At 43.3% G+C, this 24,815-nt stretch overlaps 1 protein-coding gene across 7 annotated transcripts in view; it reads right to left on the bottom strand.

Annotated features, from left to right (window-relative positions):
• LOC109875224 (microtubule-associated protein 4-like) overlaps window positions 1-24,815 on the bottom strand; it is a 75,473-nt gene that overhangs the window by 26,420 nt on the left and 24,238 nt on the right. For all 7 annotated transcript variants that reach the window (XM_031810261.1, XM_031810262.1, XM_031810259.1 and 4 more), the window contains exons 3-6: window positions 15,850-15,969; window positions 15,104-15,196; window positions 14,746-14,970; window positions 11,118-12,407 (exon numbers count right to left, since the gene is read on the bottom strand). In XM_031810261.1, the coding sequence (XP_031666121.1) occupies window positions 11,118-12,407; window positions 14,746-14,970; window positions 15,104-15,196; window positions 15,850-15,969 (1,728 nt within the window). The remainder of the gene's footprint in view (window positions 1-11,117; window positions 12,408-14,745; window positions 14,971-15,103; window positions 15,197-15,849; window positions 15,970-24,815) is intronic.

The raw sequence follows: 24,815 nt of genomic DNA, 5'->3' as shown, positions 1-24,815 counted from the left end.
TAAAGGGTTAGGGTTTGGTGAAGGGTTAGCTAAAAGGTTAAGGGTTTGGTGAAGGGTTAGCTAACATGCTAAGTAGTTCCAAAGTAGCAAAGAAATAGTAAGTAGTTGTAGTTATTACGTAGTTGCTAATAACCTAAAATGCTATAGTTGTCCACGATGAGATTCGAATGCGCCACCTTTGGTTTGCTAGACCTTTGCCTGACCAACCACCCTACTTTTGTTTTTGCCTTAAAACCTCTTCATCCTACCCCCCACTTTTTCGAACATTCTGTTAAAAATCGCGCAACATTTCAGCGCCCTGCTACTCATGCCAGGAATATAGTATATGCATATGATTATTATGTGTGGATAGAAAGCACTCAGACGTTTATAAAACTGGTTAAATCACGGCTGTGACTATAACAGAACGTGCGTTTCATCGAAAAGTGCAGGAAAATCTGATCACTGAAAATGGGAAAATATATCCATGCGCCAATTGAACCCATTGTTAAACGTGAACCACATTAAATGGAGCCGAGGTTGCAGTACCTACAGCTTCCACACGATGTCAACAGTCTTGTCATTTGCCTACGAATTGTTTCTTGGTCAAACGGACACGAGGCACCACATTTCTTCCGGTCTCCGACCGGGTATTTTGGTGGAGATTTACCCGGACATTATTTCCAGAGGTACAGCTATAGAATATACATCGCCTTGTGATCAATTTGATCGCTTATTAACGTTTACTAATACCTAAAGTTTATCGTCGACTTTTTTTTATTTTAAAAAATGACGTTACGTTATAAAACGCTATTTTTTCCTTTTTCCTTTTCCCAGTCTTCATAGATCTATATCTAGGCTATATATGGACCGATTTAATAGAAAAAAAGACCCAATAGTGATGTTTATGGGACATCTAGGAGTGCCAACAAAGAAGATGGTCAAAGGTAATGAATGTTTTATATTTTATTTGTGCGTTTTGTGTAGCGCCGACTATGCTAATTATTTTGTTTACGTCCCCTGTGGGTCTTTTGGGGTGTTACATGCTATCAGATAATAGCTTCTCATGCTTTCGCCGAAAAGCATTTTAAAAATCTGACTTGTGGCCTGGATTCACAACGAGTGTAGCTTTAATTCAATACCCTGCATGTGTATTTTAATGAACGTTTGAGTTTTAACGAGTGCTATTAGCATGTAGCGTAGCGCATTTGCATTTCCTGATGTCTAGATGGGACGTCTGCGTCTCAGGTAGGAGCAAGAGTTAAGTAAACATATGTCCTATGTAACCATACCAATCGTAACATATCATTCTAATTTGAGTGTCCTGGGTTTACGTTTACTATGTTACATCTAGTCTATGAGACCAGGTTGAATCGCCTCATACCATAACAGCCTTTGGTGTGATAAGACTTTTTACAAGGTGAACATTCAAAACCAACAGAAATACATTGTTTGAGAAAAGGAAATTAAGAGGGTAGTGGCTGGTGGGCCATGTGCAGTAGCAATCCTCAGCCATCTACAATATGCCATGGATGTTTTGGGAGGGCCTCAGAACTCAGAAAAGGACTGGGAGAGTGACAATACACAGCTTACAGCCCATGGTCTTGCAGGGGATAGAGCACGGAGGAAGTCTGTCAGAGAATTCTATTTCTGGCATCCAACCTCCTGACTGTCACACCCCATTTTTTCCTTGGCAGTCCTGAGTAGTTCTATCTCCACGGAAACCACCTCCCATATCCATGGCAACAAGCTCCCAGTCAGAAATAGGCTGCTATGATTATGGTACGTGTCATCTCAGCGACCCAGGGAGTCTGGGAAAAGGGGTTGGATCGTAACGTCGGAGGATGAGAGATAAAGGGCAAAGGAAGTATGGAGAGATTGAGAGGAGGAAGATTGATGAACACAAATAATGAAGAAGGAAAAAGAAGAAGCAGAGGTAGGGATGGGAAGAGGAGGCAAAATGATGGAGAGAAAGGACAATAGAAAAGATGGAGACTCATCTCACTACACTCATCCCATCCCACGTCTTCATTGGTAGCTTACAATCTATCTTGTGGAATGGCAACAAAATTGGGTTAGAGTGCAGCCAAATGCAGTGTCACATCTAATGAAGCCGCAGAGTCATTAATACACACATCTGATGGTCCAGTGGACTGAAGAGCACACACTAATTAAACAAAATCCAATCATTCTGCCAAATTATGTTCCCAAACAAAAATAGTGTAAAAAAGGGAAAAGCTTGAGACATGGAAAAAGACCACAGTGGCTGTGAAGGGTTTATCTTGGCTTTGTAAACATAATGTGTCTGGCTGAGAAATCAGAAGAAATACAATTAGATGTCTTTCAATTGATTCCTCTAATAGCCAATGAGTTCTAGCAGACATTTGAGGAATATGTTTTCTAATCATAATGATCCGAACGGTGAATAGCCTCATATTTGCAGTACATATAGTATGTTTTGATCATACCACAGTATGTTACCTCACTGTGGGAGCAACGTAATGTAAAGCAATGTCTAGTGTCAACAACAACAATGCGGGGCATAGTGACCTGGTAAAGTGGCTGAACCCTTTGTAAGGGAAAAAGCTCATACAAATAGTTGTATTTTAGGTGAATGCTATTGTTTATCAAGTGCCCTAGTTCTGATCCTGCTATTATTCAATATTTATGTCCAGCTTCAGGCCTATTTGTAGATTAGGTGACTTTATTACAATGTCCGAGGGAATGTCTATAGGGGGAGCAGCAGGAGGGGAAGTAAGAAGTGAATGAAACAATAATACAAATGTTTTTGCCATGATGCTCCTATAATGCGTGATGGAAGTGGGGCTCGTGTGGCTGAGGTCCCTGATTATCTTCAAATTAAATCTAACTTTATTTCTCACAAGCGCCGAATACAACAAGTGTAGACTTTAATGTGAAATGCTTACTACAAGCCCTTACAACCAACAGCGCAGTTCAAGAAAAGTTAAGAAAATATTTACCAAATAAACTAAAGTAAGAAATAATAAAAAGTAATCCAATAAAATAACATTAACGAGGCTATATACAGTGTGCAGTTGTACAGGTTAGTGAAGGTAATTTCTACATGTAGGTAGGGATGAAGTGACAATGCATAGATAATAAACAGAGAGTAGCAGCAGTGTACAAAACAAATGCAGGGGGGGGGGTCAATGTAAATTGTCTGGTGGTCATTTGATTAATGTTCAGTAGTTATGGCTTGGGGATAGAAGCTGTTAAGGAGCCTTTTGGTCCTAGACACACCGTTTGCCGTGCGGTAGCAGAGAAAACAGTCTATGATTTGGAGTCTCTGACAATTTTATTGGCATTCCTCTGACACCGCCTGGTATATAGGTCCTGGATGGCAGGAAGCTTGGCCTCAGGATGCTCTCGATGGTGCAGCTGCAGAACTTTTTGAGGATCTGGGGACCTATGCCAAAAAAAAATTGTCTCCTGAGGGGGAAAAGGTTTTGTCGTGCCCTCTTCACGACTGTCTTGGTGAGTTTGGACCATGATAGAACTTGAAACTCTCAACCCGTTTCACTACAGCCCTGTCGATGTTAATTGGGGCCTGTTCGGCCCACCTTTTCCTGTAGTCCATGATCAGCTCCATTGTCTTGCTCACATTGAGGGAGAGGTTGTTGTCCTGGCACCACACTGCCAGTTCTCTGACCTCCTCCCTATAGGCTGTCTCATCGTTGTCAGGGATCAGGCCTACCACTGTTGTGTCGTCAGCAAACGTAATGGTGTTGGAGTCGTGTTTGGCCACATAGTTGTGGGTGAACAAGAAGTACAGGAGAGACTAAGTACACACCACTGAGGGACCCCAGTGTTGAGGATCAGCGTGGCAGACATTTTGTTGCCTACCCTCACCACCTGGGGGCGGCCCGTCAGGAAGTCCAGGATCCAGTTGCAGAGGGAGGTGTTTAGTCCCAGGGTCCTAAGCTTAGTAATGAGCTTTGTGGGCATCATGGTTTTGAATGCTGAGCTGTAGTCAATGAACAGCATTCTCACATGGGTGTTCCTTTTGTCCAGGTGGGAAAGGGCAGTGTGGAGTGCGATTGTGTCATCTGTGGATCTGTTGGGGCGGTATGCAAATTGGAGTTGGTCTAGGGGGTCTTGATGTGAGCCATGACCAGCCTTTCAAAGCACTTCATCTTCTTGGCCTTCCTGTGACACCTGGTGTTGTAGGTGTCCTGGAGGGCAGGCAGTGTGCACCCAATGGTGCACCCTCTGTAGAGCCTTGGGGTCAGCGGTGGTGGAGTTGCCGTACCAGGCTGTGATGCAGCCCGACAGTATGCTCTCGATGGTGCTCCTGTAGAACACTGTGAGGGCCCTCGGGACAGGCCAAATTTCTTCAGCCTCCTGAGGTTGAAGAATCGTTTTTGTGCCTTCTTCACCACAGTGTCCGTGTGGTTTTACCATTTCAGCTCCTCTGATGTGTACGACGAGGAACTTGAAGTGTTTGACCATCTCCACAGCGACCCCGTTGATGAGGATGGGGGCATGCCCATCCTGATTCCTCCTGAAATCCACAATCAGCTCCTTTGTTTTGCTGACAATGAGGGAGAGGTTGTTTATCTGGCACCATGCCTAGCTCCTCTCTGTAGGCCGTCTTGTCATTGTTGATAGTCAGGCTAATTACTGGGGACAGCCCGTCAGGAAGTCCAGGACCATTAGCTTTGTGGTGAGCTTAGAGGGTACTATGGTATTGAAGAATGTGCTGTAGTCAATGAACAGCATCCTCACATATGCATTCATTTTGTCCAGGTGGGTGAAGGCAACTCCACCACCGCTGAACCCAGTGTACAGTGCAGTGTGCAGTATAATCTGTTATCATTAAAAGCCCCTGCCACATACGCCTTGTGTTCGACCCACTGAATTGTGCCTCCACCTTGTGTCGAAGGAAAGCCAGGTCTCAGAAAAACAAAGTATGTTGCAGAATCTGAAAGTAGATGCTCGCTCTGAGATTGTCAAGTTTGTTCACAAACTATTGTACTATGAACACGAGATCTTATTCTCAATCCAAGATCCAAGAACTTGTTTCCACAAGTGAAAAGTGATTACATTGATATTCTCTGGATTGAAGCTTAAAATCAAGTCATCAAGAGAGTCTCTTTCTATTCAGATTATTATAATGACAATTTATCTAGTTATAATGAAATGTTATTCAGTAACTAAAAGTAATGAGTGGCTAAAAGTGGGACTGTGTTCGCCAGTGATGCTATCTCAAGCAGAATCTTCACAGGTGTGTCGCAGCGCTATCAGTCCTGAAAGGATACCATTGAAGCTGTTTTTCCCGAGAGGTGTTGCACAAAATATATTCAAAAGCGATTGAATCATCTTCAACCAGTCAGAAAGCAGAAGCCACAGCACCGCATTTTTAGGACGTAAAACAACACTGGCCTTCTTTCTAGAGAAAGTTATATCGAGCACCAGGACAAAAACATGTTAGCTAACGTAGCTCCTTACTACTAACTACCTTTTTACATTTTAAAATGTTTTATTTAACCTTTATTTAACCAGGTAGGCAAGTTGAGAACAAGTTCTAATTTACAATTGCGACCAGAACAAGATAGAGCAAAGCAGTTCAACACATATAACAACACAGAGTTACACATGGAGTAAAACAAACATACAGTCAATAATACAGTAGAAAAATAAGTCTATATACAATGTGCAAAGTAGAAATAATGGGGTGCAAATGAGCAAAATAAATAAATAAATAAATTCAGTAGGGGAAGAGGTAGTTTTTTGGGCTAAATTATAGATGGGCTATGTACAGGTGCAGTAATCTGTGAGCTGCTCTAACAGCTGGTGCTTAAAGCTAGTGAGGGAGATAAGTGTTTCCAGTTTCAGAGATATTTGTAGTTCGTTCCAGTCATTGGCAGCAGAGAACTGGAAGGAGAGGCAGACAAAGGAGGAATTGGCTTTGGGGGTGACCAGAGAGATATACCTGCTGGAGTGCATGCTACAGGTGGGTTGCTGCTATGGTGACCAGCGAGCTGAGATAAGGGGGGACTTTACCTAGCAGGGTCTTGTAGATTACCTGGAGCCAGTGGGTTTGGCGACGAGTATGAAGCGAGGGCCAGCCAATGAGAGTGTACAGGTCGCAGTGGTGGGTAGTATATGGGGCTTTGGTGACAAAACAGGTGGCACTGTGATAGAATGCATCCAATTTAATGAGTAGGGTATTGGAGGCTATTTTGTAAGTGACATCGCCGAAGTCGAGGCTCGGTAGGATAGTCCGTTTTATGAGGGTATGTTTCGCAGCATGAGTGAAGGATGCTTTGTTGTGAAATAGGAAGCCAATTCTAGATTTAACTTTGGATTGGAGATGTTTGATGTGAGTCTGGAAGGATAAATTAAATTCTAACCAGACACCTAGGTATTTGTAGTTGTCCACATATTCTAAGTCAGAACTGTCCAGAGTAGTGATGCTGGACGGGCGGGCAGGTGCAGGCAGCGATCGGTTGAAGGGTATGCATTTAGTTTTACTTGTATTTAAGAGCAGTTGGAGGCCACGGAAGGAGAGTTGTATGGCTTGAAGCTCGTCTGGAGGGTTGTTAACACAGTGTCCAAAAAAAGGCCAGAAGTATACAGAATGGTGTCGTCTGAGTAGAGGTGGAACAGAGACTCACCAGCAGCAAGAGCGACATCATGGATGTATACAGAGAAGAGAGTCGGCCCAAGAATTGAACCCTGTGGCTTCCCCATAGAGAGTGCCAGAGGCCCGCACAACAGGCCCTTCGATTTGACACACTGAACTCTATCAGAGAAGTAGTTGGTGAACCAGCCGAGGCAATCATTTGAGAAACCAAGGCTATTGAGTCTGCCGATGAGGATGTGGTGATTGACAGAGTCGAAATCCTTGGCCAGGTCAATGAATACGGCTGCACAGTATATTGTTTCTTATCAATGACGGTTAAGATATCGTTTAGGACCTTGAGCATGGCTGAGGTGCACCCATGACAAACCTTGGCTTGAGAAAAGAGATGCCAACTGAACTGAAGCCATACAGTGGCTGTGAACAGCGGTACTTTGCGTTCATCATCAACTAAACCACCCCCACACCCTTAGCAGTGTTGGCAAGTGGATGTTTCTGGTTTTCAGGGATACAGTATTTTCAACCTAAGTGGAGACACTGCTTACGTGTCTTTTTACGCCTGCTACCTTAGGTAGTAGTTCATCAGAGGACAGTGATTGGAACAATGAAATGGTGAGGGCACCAAGCTCATGTCTTCTGCTCCTAGCCAGATGGAATCCATGTAGGGAAACAAAATGTAAGCTTGTGAGACTTCTGGATGGTTGTACGAGGTTAGCTTCAACCAGCTAAGCCACATTCAAACCAACAGCAAGAACTATTATATAAGCACCAGTCATTTATTGAACCACCAGATGATGGCCTCTTTGGTCAAGTAATACATCATAAAAAATTGCATGGATTTCCGATACTAATCAATATGTAAACAACACTTAAAAAGCACCCGTCCCTTTACTTGACTTCAACACATTCAGTCCAGTGTGATGATATGCACTGTGACATACAGAAATGCACTTAAAGCCAGCAGCATGATGATTAAGTATTTACTGAAAGGTAGCTCTACCTTAAAAAACAAAAGACTGCTCAGCACTGCCCATCTCAATCAGTACTATAGTGGTGATGCTTTGCCAGACTGGGCTGGCTCTTATGGATGGTATCTTTGCCAGGCTGGGCTGGCTCTTATGGATGGTATCTTTGCCAGACTGGGCTGGCTCTTATGGATGGTATCTTTGCCAGACTGGGCTGGCTCTTATGGATGGTATCTTTGCCAGGCTGGGCTGGCTCTTATGGATGGTATCTTTTCCAGGCTAGGCTGGCTCTTATGGATGGTATCTTTGCCAGACTGGGCTGGCTCTTATGGATGGTATCTTTGCCAGGCTGGGCTGGCTCTTATGGATGGTATCTTTGCCAGGCTGGGCTTGCTCTTATGGATGGTATCTTTGCCAGACTGGGCTGGCTCTTATGGATGGTATCTTTGCCAGACTGGGCTGGCTCTTATGGATGGTATCTTTGCCAGACTGGGCTGGCTCTTATGGATGGTATCTTTGCCAGACTGGGCTGGCTCTTATGGATGGTGTCTTTGCCAGACTGGGCGGTCTGTGATCGGCTGACCAGAAAAATTACTATGCAGCAGAGCAGAGCAGAGTAGGGCAGAGTAGAGCAGAGTAGAGTAGGGCAGAGATAGGCAGAGTAGAGTAGAGCAGAGTAGGGTAGAGTATAGCAGAGCAGAGCAGAGTAGAGCAGAGTAGAGTAGGGCAGAGTTGGGCAGAGTTGGGCAGAGTAGAGCAGAGTAGAGTAGGGTAGAGTAGAGTAGAGTAGGGCAGAGTAGGGTAGGGTAGAGTAGAGTAGAGTAGCGCAGAGTAGAGTAGAGTAGGGCAGAGTAGAGTAGGGCAGAGTAGAGTAGAGTAGAGTAGAGTAGGGCAGAGTTGGGTAGGGTAGAGTAGAGTAGAGCAGAGTAGAGTAGGGCAGAGTAGGGCAGAGTTGGGCAGAGTAGAGCAGAGTAGAGTAGAGTAGGGCAGAGTAGGGCAGAGTTGGGTAGGGTAGAGTAGAGTAGAGCAGAGTAGAGCAGAGTAGGGCAGAGTAGAGCAGAGTAGAGTAGAGTAGGGCAGAGTTGGGTAGGGTAGAGTAGAGTAGAGCAGAGCAGAGTAGAGTAGAGTAGAGTAGGGCAGAGTAGGGCAGAGTAGAGCAGAGTAGAGTAGGGCAGAGTAGGGCAGAGTAGAGCAGAGTATAGTAGATTAGGGCAGAGCAGAGCAGTACCAGTTCACAAACCGGTGGTGGCGTGGTGGGATAACCCTGACTGCAGCACCGCACAGCCTCTAAGCCTCTGTCTCCCTCTGCCTTTTTATTTGATTTATTTCCCCTTTATTTAACCAGGTAGGTTAGTTGAGAGCAAGTTCTCATTTACAACTGCGACCTGGCCAAGATAAAGCAAAGCAGTGCGACACAAACAACAACAGAGTTACACATGGTAATAAACAAACATACAGTCAATAATACAATCCAAAAAGTTTATATACAGTGTGTGCAAATGAGGTAGGATAATGGAGGTAAAGCAATAAATAGGCCATAGTGGTGAAATAATTACAATATAGCAATTAAACACTGGAATGGTAGATGTGCAGAAGATGAGTGTGCAAGTAGAGATACGGGGGTGCAAAGGAGCAAAATAAATAAAATAAATAACAGTATGGGGATGAGGTAGTTGGATGGGCTATTTACAGATGGGCTATGTACATGTGCAGTGATCTGTGAGCTGCTCTGACAGCTGGTGCCTACTGCACAAACCCAGATCACCGGCTATAAAAAGACAAGGGCTGCATGATTTATGTAACTGCAAAAAAGTCCCAGCCATCAATATTGCATTAGGGAGAGGAGGATGGAGAGGGAGGGAGGGAGAGAGAGATAGGGGAGATGGAAGAGAGAGAAAGAGAGAGAGAGGCAGCAAAACAGAGAGGCTGCTAGGGGGAAAGAGGGAGGTATGAAAAACAAAGATGGTGATTGAGGGAGAAAGTTGTGGGATGAGGATACAGAGGGCAGTAGAGGCCAGTCCCTCACTGTACTGTCCCTCCACACACCAACCCGCCTGCCCGGTCATCTGTAAATAACCCATTAACAGACTGCTGAATGGGGATGGTTGAGTTGATTAAGGGAATGTGAGGGGTGCAGACAGACAAGCAGTATGCTAACGACTTCCACCATTTGTCAACCAAAAACACCTGTGTCATCAATGAAGGAGGAACAGCGTCTCTACAACAACCTTACACTGCAGGGTAACAACTTAGGAAAGCAGTGTTAACTTAGCTATCAGTCCTTGGAATCTCCAACCGAGAAACCAAAGTAAAAAGAACCAACACAGAACAGTACAGTCTCTGAACTAGGCCAAACTAACGCTCAAAGCAAACTAGCCAGGAAACGTGCCAGCTTTTTCCTGACATGGACAATATCTCAACAACAGTGAGAGGCAAAGTCCAAGAAATCTTGAACAGAACAAAAACCTGTGGCAAACATTTGTACCAAATAAGGAAATAAATAAACAGTGAATTCGACGTCATATTATTCCACTGATGAGAAATCGAAATATTCTCACAGGCAATAATGGAAATGTGACTCACCTATTTAGCATCATCATCATCATCAGAGCCATCATCAGGAGACGCAGTACATGTGGGTGAGAGAAAAGACAAAACATAGCTGTCAGTCATTTTAGTTTGCCTATTAATCATGCAAACATGTACATGACAACTTGCACATCGAGCAATTTTTATTGTATTTTTGATCTCCAATCAAAAATTGGCTGAAAGTAAAATGTGTATGTGTTTTAAAATGGTCAAATTGCATAACTAAGAATTCCAAATAGGAACACTGAGATATTCAAAATGGTTCTGAAAGTGAATTCACACACACAAGTAGAAAGAGAATGTGAAAGAAAAGCAGTTAGTGACTCCTCAGTCAGCTCACGGCTATTTGAGGAATTAAAAGCATAATTTAGTCAGGGAAAAAGCAATCTCTTGAGAGAAAGAGAGAGAATCACACTGTAAACCAACATCCCTTTGATTAGAGAAGAAAGGTTGAATCAATGTCAAAGAGTTAGGGTGTAGAATTACTCATTGCAATTTAGGATAATGGCATTCAGGGGGGAGAAAGCTAGCTAATTACATCCCAAGGAGAGTGGAGTCACTCAGGAGTCACACACATAGTAATCTACAGAGACAGTAGAGTAAGTAGTATATGATTACAGTGTTAGAAAGGAGAGGGATATGAGGTAAAACGAGCTGGGCAGTTACACAATCAGGTAGGTAGACAGCCACATAGCAATGAATGTGTTATTATCATGATCATCATCATCATCATAACAGCACTACAGAGACTGGCCAGACAGTCCGTCAGGATAAAGGGACTCAAGGCCCAGCCAGTAGGGACTCAGTCAGATGCAGTCAGATTAGAGAATAGTGGTATTTAGTTAGCATGTTACTAACAGTGCTATTAAACACACAATGGCCGAGCAACAGCAGGCCCAGTCCACAGAGAGAGCCATGCACTATAATGTCATCATACACCCCCATACTGATAGATATGTCCCCTCTTCAGTGTCACCAACCTTCCAGCAGGGGGGGCTCTGGCAGCGGTGGCTCCTGGTGCTCTGTGAGTGGCAGTGTAGTGGGGATAAAGGGCGGGGCTGCAGGGTTGAGGCCTGAGCACACTGCAGGGCGGGGACTGTGAGTGTCATGATCAGGCTGGGAGGAGTGGCTAAGCAGTGGAGGAGAAGTGCACTGGAAAGAGGAGGAGGTGGTGGTGTTTGGAGGAAGGCCCTGGGGTGTGGTGGTCTGAGACTGGGCCTGTGGCTGTGAAGCAGGGGTGCTGGCTGAGGGGGTCTGCAGGACAGAGTCTAGGAAAGAGGTCTGTGAGACCTGGGGGCTGAAGCCTGGGGAGCTCTTAGGACCCAGTTGCCTCTGGTCAGTAATAGATGCGTTGGCCTCACGACGACAATGATCAGAGGAGGCTTTGTCAGTGAAGGACAGAGCTGCCTCCTCCTTCTTGGGGGGTAGGACATCTTTAGTGGCTAAGGGAGGGGGCATTTTGAAGTCATCAATACACATGGGTTCATAATGGAGGGGAGCAGAGGCAGTGTTTTTAACAGGAGCCTCAGCCTCCCACTCCATGTTTACCTTGGCTGGAGAAGGTTGCTCAAACATGTTCAAGTTACTAGTGGAAGTGTCTGTTAAGGCAGGGTCCTTGTTGAGGATGTGACTTGGTTTGGGGTTCTCAGTGAGTGGTGGCGAAGTGGAGGTGTGAGAGGGTTTGGTGTCCTCTATAAAACTGCTAAAGGGGTTAGTCTGGGGGTCGGCTATGAGGGAGGAGATGTTCTCTAGGGTTGAGCTTAACGGACCGGAGGCCATCACCATTGCAGACACCGAGGCTGGGGTGGCATGGGGTGTCGTGGGCTCCTGGGGTGTTGGCCCCCACTCCTCTGGCAGCTTCATCCTGCTCTTATTCTTCCTGCCCCTGACCCTACCCCCTCCCCTCCCTCGGATCTCACACTCCCAGCTCTCCTCCTTGCTCGGGGAGGACAGACTCAGCGGGCAGTCTGAGGCTCCGCTCTCTGTCTCGCCCTCCTCCTCCTTCGAGGAGTCCGGAGCCTTTTCCCTGTCCATGAAGTCATACACCTCCTCTCTGGGCCTCCTTTTCTTCTTCTTTCTCTTCTGCTGCATGCTGCCGCTGTCGACCCCCTTGGTCCCCCTCTCGTCCCCAGAGCCAGTCTCCTGGCCCTGGGGGCTGAGGGGGTCGGAGTTGGGGCTCTCTTCCACTGAATCGCTGGGGGAGAGGCTGAGACCCTCTGAGGCTTGCAGCCCGGACTCACCATCTGCCAAGGGGTTTGGGTTTGTCCAAACTTTGTGATGAGCAGAGAGGAGGAAGGAATGTCACTACCCATAACAAAGAAGACCAAAAACCAATTGCCAATCATCTCCAGAAGAATCTGGGTATATCTTATCTGCTCATAGAAATTCAGACCTACATTTATGAAACTCAACAACTGAGTAGAAAATTATCTTATTAAACTACAAATAAAAATGATTCAATAAATCAAATTGTGACTTGAGTTTTGAATTTCTGTAAGCTACATGAAATGGTGCCTGAGGAAGGACCACAGCATCATCAAGGACCCAACACACCCCAGCTACAAGCTGTTCTCTCCTTTACTGTTGGGGAGACGGTATCACAGAATGAGGTCTGATAACAAGAAACAGTTCCTATCTACAAGCCATCGGACTGCTGAATACTTGAACTGGACTGACCAACTGCACTGACTCTTCACACCTTCGCGCACGCACACACGCATGCACACACACATGCACACCCGCATGCACACACGCACGCACACACGCATGCACACACACATGCACACCACAATTGCTGCTACCACTCTTATTTACTATTGCTAATACGGCACAATTGAAACACTTGCCCCCAATCCCCCCTTTCTCTAATACATGTATAAATATTGTACTATAAATCCTACCTTCCTGTATTATATTTATGCTAAATGTTTATTTTCTACTGAGCCATTTACTTTGTTTGTATTCTTATATTTATTATTGTTGTTGCATTGTCGAGAAAGAACCTGCTAGTAAGCATCCTAATAAAACGTAAATAATATTGACACAACCACCACTAGAATTTCTTTACGGCCTGGCCAGTAGGCTTATAGAATGTGACTTTTAAGCTTCTGGATTACATGGTAGCCAGAGAGACAGTTTTTTTGTTTGCAATGTTCCGAGATTGCAGCTGATTGGGTGTGATTCTCTCTGGCAGGGCAGGGGAAGGATGGAGATTGTGCTGACACTGAGCAGTGTGGTGTGTGCTGTATACTCGACGGCACATCGCATGAGTAGATGAGCATATGAGTGAATGTGTAAGTAACTGACATGCTGCAGAACAACAACAGAGGCAGGTCACATGGACAAACACAGATAAACAATGAACCCAGAGGAAGGGGTCATGTGACATGGGGAACCTAGTACAAACACACTGAAGAGGACAATGTTAGTAGTAGACCATATTAACACAAGAACATCTAAATCATTAAATCATAGAGCATACACACTGAAAAAACATACATGCGGGAACAAACGAAAGATACTATACACATAAAAACATACAGCGCATGTGTTTTTAAAATATTTTGTGATAAAGACATTACAGTGGGAAATTGTCTCTCCATCCATGTTCTTCAGTTAATACTGATGGTATACCCCAATACTTCACATGACAGGGCAGAGAGAAATTAAAAATAATAATACCCTCCCCACTTTAAACCCAATCGTTAATGATAATGACTTTCTCTTGAAATTGTATATCCTTGCCCTCCTCTCTAATTGATTGATGTGCTATTTTCCTCAATGTCCTTTATTGATTATGTTGCCATAAAAAAACACATTTGTGCAGGTAGCATTATCATCTATGTTTCATGCAATATTAGTATTTAAAAAGCCAAGAGCACATCGTAGTCCAGAGTCTCAGCCTGGCCTCCTGCCAGAAGACACATTACTCCTAGTCTACGTGGTTGCCTCACTCAGAGAGCAGTACGAAAGGTGGGGAAGGAGCTCATGATAAATCTTTTAAGAAAAATCCTCTATTCCAAATATAACTGAGCACTTAAATTAGGCCTCTGGGAGATTATCTAAGGAAATATTTGTAATAAAGAAGGTTAGGTATCTCATCACAGAATTATTCTTCCTTCTCAAACAAAATTGATATAAAGTCTCAGAAAGGTCTGAGGTATTGCATAATAAACCAAAGATATGGCCGAGGGCTGGAAAGGTCTAGAAGGTTATACCCTGGTTGTCTGAGAGTGAAACATCATAATTTAAGCCGGAGCAACACGCGATTTCTGCTGGCCGCCCCACTAAGAAACAACTAATACTGTACCACTATCAGGCTTTTAACTATAAGCTCTGCATTTAGTTTGTAAATAAAAACAGAGGTCTTATACAGTATCAAAAAATGTCCCTTTGGATAAAGATGACTGAAGTCTGGCACTTTGAGGAACCCTCTAGAAAAAGTGACGGTTACAGTTTACTCTGTTCACGGTCAAATCTAAGATCTATCATCATCCAAACGTATTTGATTTCCTAACATTTGATACCATGTTTTAACTGGTGACTGGACCCCTGGACATCCCACCCCAGGCCCCCCATCTAGCTGCTCTGTGTGAGACAACCTCTTACCTGCAGAGTTGTCCTGGGACTGGGTGTTGTGGCCCGGGGCAGAGGGGTATGAGTCGTTGGGCTTAAAGGGGGCCTGGGACTGGGACTGTTTGTGGGGCTCAGACGCAAACAGAGGAGAGGCTTTCTGAGAGTTGCCCATAGGAGGCATGCCTGTCTGGAATGGAGCCATGCCTCCCATACCTCCTGAACCCATGTTCATATTCATCATCCCTGGCTGGGAGAAACCTGGGAGTGGAATTAAGACACCCAGGTTAATACTATACTTCATGTTATTACTACTCTATTTCGCTATAAGACACAGTGATAAGCACTACATGCTGGTGTTACATAAACACTGTACAGTATTGTTAAGCAGTACCCATGAGAGAATCTGGTATGTTGCTGTCCTTCATTCCTTTGTTCTGGTTCCCCCACTGATCACCAGGTATCCCCATCATACTAGACACTGGACCTAGAGATTAAATAGGGGGGAGAGAGAGAAAGAGAGGGGGAGTGAGAGAATATATATTGGGGATATCAGATGTCAGTTACTAATGAGAGATGAGTACACCACAGACAGAAATCAATAGCCAGACTAAAACCACCAAAGGATATTGTAATCACATTCACATAATTCAGTTAACTCTCAGTCAGCCATAAAATATTAATGTCCAGACGGTCTGAGAAGACAAAAACAAGACAACAACAACAGCCTCACTTAAATACAGTCATGTGTTTAACTAGGTGTCCTGCAACACTGTAATGCCCAGTTTACACTGCTAAGAGTGCCCAGGCCGTGCCAGGGATACTTGTCAGTTGTACAACTAGTCAGTTTTACAACTGAATGCATTCAACTGAAATGTATCTTCCACATTTAACCCAACCCCTCTGAATTAAGGGAGCTCTAGATTCCTTGAAAGCTTATTAGGCTATGCCACAGAGGGGTCTTTAGCATCTTAGGCTATTGATGATGACCAAATTGAAAAAGCCTAATGGCAGTAAAATATGATAAGATATAGCAACAGTGGAAACCTGTCTTTCCACAAAATGCATTTTCACTGCCTTTTTGACTTATTGAGCATGCATAAAACACTAGAGGGATAGAAACAGGGGAAAGGGACTCACCTGAAAGGTAGTCAGAATTGACGGCAGACTGTTGTCCAGTTGGACAGGGATGCTTTTCTCCCATTGGTTCCTGCCACTGCATCCTCGTCCCCATCTGTCCTCCTGGCATCATACTGGATCCTGCATTGAAGACAGGCAAAAAACTGAACATCAAATGTTAGACACAGGACCATATGACCATGTCATGTGACCATGTTAGCCTACAGCACTTAGCTCTGTTGCCCCGTCTTAAAGTTAGTGACAGATTTGATCATAGTCGATGGTGCTTTGGGTCCTTTGCACCCTGTCCGGAAATTAAAGCGCAAAGAAAGTTTCAAACGTTTCACAGGTTTGATGTACTATCTTTGGCGGATACAGTTTCACCAGTATCAACCATAGACAGTATAAATAGGAATTCCGCCATTTTGCCTGGGTCCAGCTCCTGCTAGAGCAAACTGGTGTAGATTGCCTGTGACGTTCTAGAAGAAAACTAAAAACATCTACTTGGATGTAGAGTCTACTCTCTATGTTAAGATCAACATTTCTCAGTTTCATGATAGTAGTTTAAAATAACGGGAAACGTAAGTTTCTCATTCCTCCACAGTTTGGCTAGGTAACAATACCTGCTGCTGTTTACATCCAACAGTACATTTTTTGCCAGCTAGCTATCTGGTGGTTACATAAGAGACAGTTGTGAAGTGACACTGGAAACAATTGGTATTGACAAAGTAAATGAAAAATACAGCCAGGCCTACAGTACATACAGCTAGTTAACTCAACCAGTCTGCCTAGCCTGCTTCATTCGTTAGCCAACTACCCTTGTATTGCTAAATTGGTGACTGACCACACTGACAAAGCTTGCCAAGATAATTAACCTCCTGGTTTCAATGTAGGCTACAGTGCCCTCCATAATAAGTATTTGAACACACCCGCATAAAAAAAGACCATTTATGATATAAATACCATAGAATTCACTGTAGTCCAACACCTGACAAACACATTGAATACAGCCCACCTGGTATAAATTGTCAGTTGATGTCTGGCCTAGACTAGGCTATACTCGAATACCTCTCAGGGTGCTGTCCCTAAAAACAGCCCTCTCTAGAACATAGCAGAAGGGTGACAGTGACGACAGGGGACAATACAGGACCGTGGGCCGTTACTACGGCTACGCAACCGACCAACCAGATGAGAGTATCTTAGGTTCCGGGTGGCAACCCGTCTGTGTCATAAATTATTGACATCCTCAGCTCAAGCCTAGGGGAACTCACTGTACTCGCTGGTGTTTAGTCCTGTAGGGCTCTGCTGCTTTACCAGCTAGATCCAATCATTCAGCCCCCCCATACATTCACACACTCAACCCCAGAGAAATCATTGCACATCAATCTGACCTCTTCTGCTTGAATTGACACAACTTAGCAGGTATTAGAAAAATCCCAAAGTCCCAAAGTCATGCATAACCAGGGTTGCAAAGCTACCGGTAATTTACCAAAGTTACGTGAATCTTCAGTAATTTTGGTATTTAACAGAAAATATATGGCAATCTATCGTAGCTTTGGTAATTTATACTTGAATAAATTGTGAAAATGTATTCATATATCACATAAATGTTTTATATGTGTCCATATTGTCCATGAGTTTCTAGTAGATAGGCCATACGATTAAAGAGAAAATAGCCTAATGAATGAACATTTTCTATTAACTATGCAACGATTGACTTTTTTTTACAACTGCCACCAGTTTGACACCAAAATATTAACAACAAATACCTGACAGTTAAATAAATAAAAGTATATTTACTACTGAAACCCTCATATTAACCACTAATGGTATTCACTAAGTGGATGGTTTGTATTTAGATTTTTACAGCTTTGTCATAATTTGTTTAACATTTTAAAAGCATTTTATTATTTCATATATTTTACATGTGATAAGGCCACACAGAGGGTCAGAGATAATTACAGACACCTGTGATGATCTGAAGTACCCAAAGGGTCTTTCGATAGATTACATAAAATCCTTGAAAGATACCAATATTGTGGTCGTTTACTGGTAAACTTTGAATGTTTCAAGTAATATACCCTCCCTTTACAACCCTATCCATAATATCAGTGTGTAGGGTCAGATACTGTCCTGAAATGAGACATACAAAACAAGGAGAAATACACACACTCGTCCTAATGTCAAATATGTGCACAACTTTCATGATAACATAAGCATATTCGAAAGAGTCAGGGAATTAAGATGTAAGTCCCAGTGCATATGGTTGCTCAGCAACAGCAGCCTCTGGGGACCATCAAGGTGTTGGTCCTCTTGGTACGTTCCATGCAGCACTTCCGCCTCTCCTCAAAAGTGCCAACACAGTCCAAAAACCATACCCACATCCCCACCACCCTAGCATCACCCTGGCCGGGCTGGCACAGTGTCTGACCCGACCTCAGTCCTGACACGCAAAACATGGCAGAGACTTCCCTGGCATAGGAGCCCAGAGTTTCCTATTCCCAAGAGGATGGCATGGAACCAACTGAACCTGGGCTAACAATAACACACAGGTCTTAGATACACCAAAACATTTGATCAGACAACTAATACAGTAGACTGCAGCCAGAGCTCAGTCACAGCTAACTATAAATTGTTTAGCTTTACATGAGTTGTAGTCAATGATGTGTATAAACCCTGGATTGGTGATGCTATGTATTGGGCAATGAGAGGCGTTAAAGCCACCCGTCGGCAATATTGGCACTGCCCAGAAGAAGCAATTCTACCTGCACATGACTATCTGATCATTTATCACTCCAGTGTTAATCTGCTAAATTGTAATTATTCACCTACCTCCTCATGCCTTTTGCACACAATGTATATAGACTCTCTTTTTTTCTACTGTGTTATTGACTTGTTTATTGTTTACTCCATGTGTAACTCTGTTGTCTGTTCACACTGCTATGCTTTATCTTGGCCAGGTCGCAGTTGTAAATGAGAACTTGTTCTCAACTAGCCTACCTGGTTAAATAAAGGTGAAATAAAAATAAAATAAAAATCATAGCGCTTTATGGTTTTTGCAACTGCACTTGAAGAAACTTTAAAAGTTCTTGAAATGTTCCAGATTGACTCACGTTCATGTCTTACAGTAATATTGGACTGTCGTTTCTCTTTGCTTATTTGAGCTGTTCTTGACATAATATGGACTTGGTCTTTTACCAAATAGGCTCTCTTCTGTATACCACTCCTACCTTGTCACAACACAACTAATTGGCTTAAACGCATTAAGAATAAAAAATCACAAATTAACAAGGCACACATGTTAATTGAAATGCATTCCAGCTGACTACCCCATGAAGCTGGTTGAGAGAATGCCAAGACCAAGAGTGTGCAAAGCTGTCATCAAGGCAAAGGGTGGCTATTTGAAGAATCTAAAATCTAAAATATATTTAGATATGTAACTCTTTTTTGGTTACTACATAATTCCATATGTGTTATTTCATAGTTTAAAATAATAATAATAGTAATAATAAGTTATTTCAGTTAAGCTTTATTTAACTATGCAAGTCAGATAAGAACAAATTATTACTTATAGTGAGGGAAAAAAGTATTTGATCCCCTGCTGATTTTGTACGTTTGCCCACTGACAAAAAATGGTTCTATAACTTTAATGGTATGTTTATTTGAACAGTGAGAGACAGAATAACAACAAAAAAATCCAGAAAAACGCATGTCAAAAATGTTAAAAATTGATTTGCATTTTAATGAGGGAAATAAGTATTTGACCCCCTCTCAATCAGAAAGATTTCTGGCTCCCAGGTGTCTTTTATGCAGGTAACGAGCTGAGATTAGGAGCACACTCTTAAAGGGAGTGCTCCTAATCGCAGCTTGTTACCTGTATAAAAGACACCTGTCCACAGAAGCAATCAATCAATCAGATTCCAAACTCTCCACCATGGCCAAGACCAAAGAGCTCTCCAAGGATGTCAGGGACAAGATTGTAGCCCTACACACGGCTGGAATGGGCTACAAGACCATCGCCAAGCAGCTTGGTGAGAAGGTGACAACAGTTGGTGCGATTATTCGCAAAAGGAAGAAACACAAAAGAACTGTCAATCTCCCTCGGCCTGGGGCTCCATGCAAGATCTCACCTCGTGGAGTTGCAATGATCATGAGAACGGTGAGAAATCAGCCCAGAACTACACGGAAGGATCTTGTCAAAGGCAGCTGGGACCATAGTCACCAAGAAAACAATTGGTAACACACTATGCCGTGAAGGACTGAAATCCTGCAGCGCCCGCAAGGTTCCCCTGCTCAAGAAAGCACATATACATGCCCGTCTGAAGTTTGCCAATGAACATCTGAATGATTCAGTGGACAACTGGGTGAAAGTGTTGTGGTCAGATGAGACCAAAATGGAGCTCTTTGGCATCAACTCAACTCGCCGTGTTTGGAGGAGGAGGAATGCTGCCTATGACCCCAAGAACACCATCCCCACCATCAAACATGGAGGTGGAAACATTATGCTTTCGGGGTGTTTTTCTGCTAAGGGGACAGGACAACTTCAACGCATCAAAGGGATGATGGACGGGGCCAGGTACCGTCAAATCTTGGGTGAGAACCTCCTTCCCTCAGCCAGGGCATTGAAAATGGGTCGTGGATGGGTATTCCAGCATGACAATGACCCAAAACACATGGTCAAGACAACAAAAGAATGGCTCAAGAAGAAGCACAGTAACGTCCTGGAGTGGCCTAGCCAGTCTCAAGACCTTAATCCCATAGAAAATCTGTGGAGGGAGCTGAAGGTTCGAGTTGCCAAACGGCAGCCTCGAAACCTTAATGACTTGGAGAAGATCTGCAAAGAGGAGTGGGACAAAATTCCTTCTGAGATGTGTGCAAACCTGGTGGCCAACTACAAGAAACGTCTGACCTCTGTGATTGCCAACAAGGGTTTTGCCACCAAGTAGTAAGTCATGTTTTGCAGAGGTGTCAAATACTCATTTCCCTCGTTAAACCTGTTAAGGAGGCTGCGAATTTTCGCAGCTTTTTGTTAAAAATCGCGCAACATTTCAGCGTCCTGCTACTCATGCCAGGAATATAGTATATGCATATGATAAGTGTGTGTGTATAGAAAACACTCTGAAGTCTCTAAAACTGGTTAAATCGTGTCTGTGGCTATAACATAACGTGTTTAGTAGTAAAAATCCTTTGAAAAACTGTTCACCAAAAACACAAAAAATATATTAATCCGCCAGTCAATGTATTGTCTAAGGCTGAAGAAAATACATGGGGATCCCCTGTAAACGCCTACAGCTTCCACACGATGTCGCCAGTGCTGGCATTTTTGGGCTGCTTTATCCTTGGTTTGGTGACGTATAGGCACTTCCTTTCTTGGGGCGCACCACAGGACGTTATGAAAGTGAAAACATGGAGTATGATTTCAAGACTTGCTGCTATCGAATACAGATCGCCCCGTGATCAATTTGATAGATTATTAACGTTTATTAATACCTAAAGTTGGTTTAGAAAAGTAGTTTGAAGTGATTTGTAAAAGTATATAGGCAACTTTTGTAATTTTAAAAAGTGACGTTGCGTCTTGTAAAGGGGCATTTTTCTGGATCAGACCGGTCTTCAGCAAATCACATTTTGGGTATACAATGACAGATTTAATCGGGAAAAAGACCCAATTGTGATGTTTATGTGACATATAGGAGTGCTAAGAAAGAAGCTCGTCAAAGGTAATGAATGTTTTATATTTTATTTCTGCGTTTTGTGTAGCACCAGCTACCGCAAAATCTGTTGTTTTGTTGACGGTCTGGTATTCGGGGTGTTGCATGCTATCAGATAATAGCTTCTCATGCTTTCGCCGAAAAGCATTTTACAAATCTGACTTGGTGGCTAGATTCACAACGAGTGTAGCTTTAATTCAGTACCTTGTATGTGTGTTTTAATGAAAGTTTGAGTTTTATCTAAAACTTTCGGTGGCGCTGATTTGATCCCGCCACAGGGACCTCGTCCATAAGAATCAATTTATAACATTTTTGAAATGCGTTTTTCTGGATTTTTTTGTTGTTATTCTGTCTCTCACTGTTCAAATAAACATACCATTAAAATTATAGACTGATCATTTCTTTGTCAGTGGGCAAACGTACAAAATCAGCAGAGGATCAAATACTTTTTTCCCTCACTGTACAATGATAGCCTACCGGGAAACAGTGGGTTAACTGCCTTGTTCAGGGGCAGAACGACAGATTTTTACCTTGTCAGCTCAGGGGATTTGAACCAGCAACCTTTCGGTTACTGGCCCAAAACTCTAACCACTAGGCTACCTGCCACCCCTTCACAATTATTCTACAATGCAGAAAATAGTACAAATAAAGAAAAACCCTGGAAAGTGGGTCCTTGTGTCACACCAATATCTGTTTTTATTTTATCTCCCTGCCTGCAGTTTGGGTTCCCCCACTTTCAGAGATATGCATATTCAAGACAAGTAGCCTGTGGTAAAGACAAACCCTGGAATAAGTGTTAAAACATTTGACTGGTACTGTATATATCCATAAAAATTATGCCAGTTGATTCATGATTTCGACTGGTTGAGCTACGCTGCCTGCCTGTGTCTCGTACCAACTCCCGACACATTCATTACTATGGACAGTTGGAGATCGAATTTGAATCCTGAAACAATGTTGCAAATGTCAGAGAGATGGACAGCAAGGTTTATACAAACCTCCGCTATTGAAAACAAAATGTTAGTCTAAAATAATGTGAGATAGGGCCTATAAATTGCCTGGCTGAGCTGATGAGACAGCGCAGTCATATGGAACAAATTAAATAGGCATTTTGAGGTCATAGATGTAGCCGGTGGTAACTTGGGGAATAGACACCGGCTGGAATGTGCTTTTAACCAATCAGCATTCAAGATTAGACCCACCCGTTGTATAAAATAGAATAAACGTGGCAAAAACAAATGTAGACATTAATAAATGCATTTCTATAGCTTCCAATTATTTTTTTACACAGGTGGGGGAGTACCAAGATGGAGGCATGGTGGCTTCAAAACAGCACCCCCCCTCTCCCCCTCTCAGTATGGACCAGGCTATTTTCAAAATGAATTTAAAGGGACACCTAAATTATGTGTTTGGGGCGTTTTAATTCTCCGGTTTCAGATGTGACATCCCTGAAGGAGCCAACCACCACAGGCTACTTGTCTTGAATATGCATATCTCTGAAAGTGGGGGAACCCAAACTGCAGGCAGGGAGATAAAATAAAAACAGAAATTGTTGTGACACAAGGACCCAGGAGCAATAATAACAATAAAGGAAGAAAAAAATTCTAAAAGCAGACGCGCCGTGCAGCAGTTAGTGTCCAGACCAGACAGACTGCAGAGTCATGCTGGGTGCAATGGCTCCCTCTGTACTCTGCCGGAGGAGTCACAATGACCTTCCTTCCCTCTCACTCCTTCAGCACAGCAGCCTGTCTGCTAGGCAGGCACTTACGTAAGGGCCCCCCCCCCCCGCAAAAAAAGGGGTGGTGGGGGGTTAAGCTGCAGAATGGAGGTGAAGCAAGGGTTTGATGATTTCTGTGTTTAAAAAGTAAATAAATAAGCCTGTGGTTGTGAGAAGTAAAGTACAAAATACATCATACGTGACTGAAATGTGTGAGCATGGTAAATGAATGTGGTTTACAAAGATGTAGTTGTGTGTGCGTAGGAGGGAAGGATCACACTCCATGGACGGCTAATGGACCACTGATATGGTATGTGTAAACACACAATGTTTTATTGTCACATACACCAGATAGGCGCAGTAAAATGTCTTGTTTTACGGCACCCCTAGAGCAAATTAGGGTTAAGTGCCTTGCTCAGCTCAGGTATTCGAACCAGCAACCTTTCGATTACTGGCCCAATGCTCTAACAACTAGGATACCTACTGCCCGTTCTGTGACTAATGAGTTAACACCCACATTGAATGCACAAGTAATTAGCTAATACTAGTTGTTATGATATAGGCTGTAGGTAAATAACACATAGAAATTAGCTTACCTAAGACATTGTTGGAGAACTATTTCTCATTTCTAAGACATTGTTGGAGAACTATTTCTCATTTCTAAGACATTGTTCGGGGGCTATTTCTCATTTCTAAGACATTGTCTGAGGGCTATTTCTAAGAGGCCAGAGAGCTGATAAAGTTCATCCTCCTCTATCGCCTGACAGGGAATCAGCCCCAGCCTCAGCTGGTCCCTGTGGGGTTGATATGCACTCAGTACCACGTCCAGTACCACGCCAAACCTCTCCAGTACCACACAACCATTTGGCAGGCCTACCCAGCTTCAGCCTCCTCACCACGATAGGAGTCTTTCAGCTGCATAAAAATCTGTTCACCGCTTATGGGATTATTTGTGTAGCTAAAAGAGAAAACAGCATCATTTCCCAGAAAGAAAATATGAATAGTGTACAGTGAGATGAGCTGTTCTGAATTCCCTCCTCTGTACATGTATGGGTTTCTCTCATTTTGGGTTGCTGTTCGACATGATGAGCATCAACAATCCTTTATCTTTACTACAAACAGACGAAGGGGATAGCCACATCAAAGTATCCAATTCTACATGACAATCTCCAAAGTAACCAACCAATGACTTTGGGATTGAAGGACATTGGGGGATGGGAGAATTGGGCGTGGTGGAAGATTCTGGGAAGGCTTTTATTGATTGATGAATATAGCTATGCCTTTGTGTAGGTCAAGGAGAGTTCAGTATAAGATAAGCACTGCATAATAAAAACATGGGTTGATGCAATGACAGGAAAAAGGAGCACAGGTGCTGTAAGAGGCTCCACGGCCAGTATACTTCTGAACACTGCAGACAAGATGGAGTAATAGTGCACATCCTGACATCATAGGATGATAGAAGTTAGTATATCAGTCTATTACTGTGTGTATTTTCCACTGACATTTTACATACAAATATATGTTTTCCTACTTCAATGTCAAGGTAGCGTGGCTTCAGTTCA

This window comes from Oncorhynchus kisutch, linkage group LG30 (genome assembly GCF_002021735.2).
Source record: "Oncorhynchus kisutch isolate 150728-3 linkage group LG30, Okis_V2, whole genome shotgun sequence".
NCBI classification, from domain to species: Eukaryota; Metazoa; Chordata; class Actinopteri; order Salmoniformes; family Salmonidae; genus Oncorhynchus; species Oncorhynchus kisutch.
The sequence above is the reverse complement of the archived record's forward strand: the minus strand, read 5'-3'. Positions and strand labels throughout refer to the sequence as shown.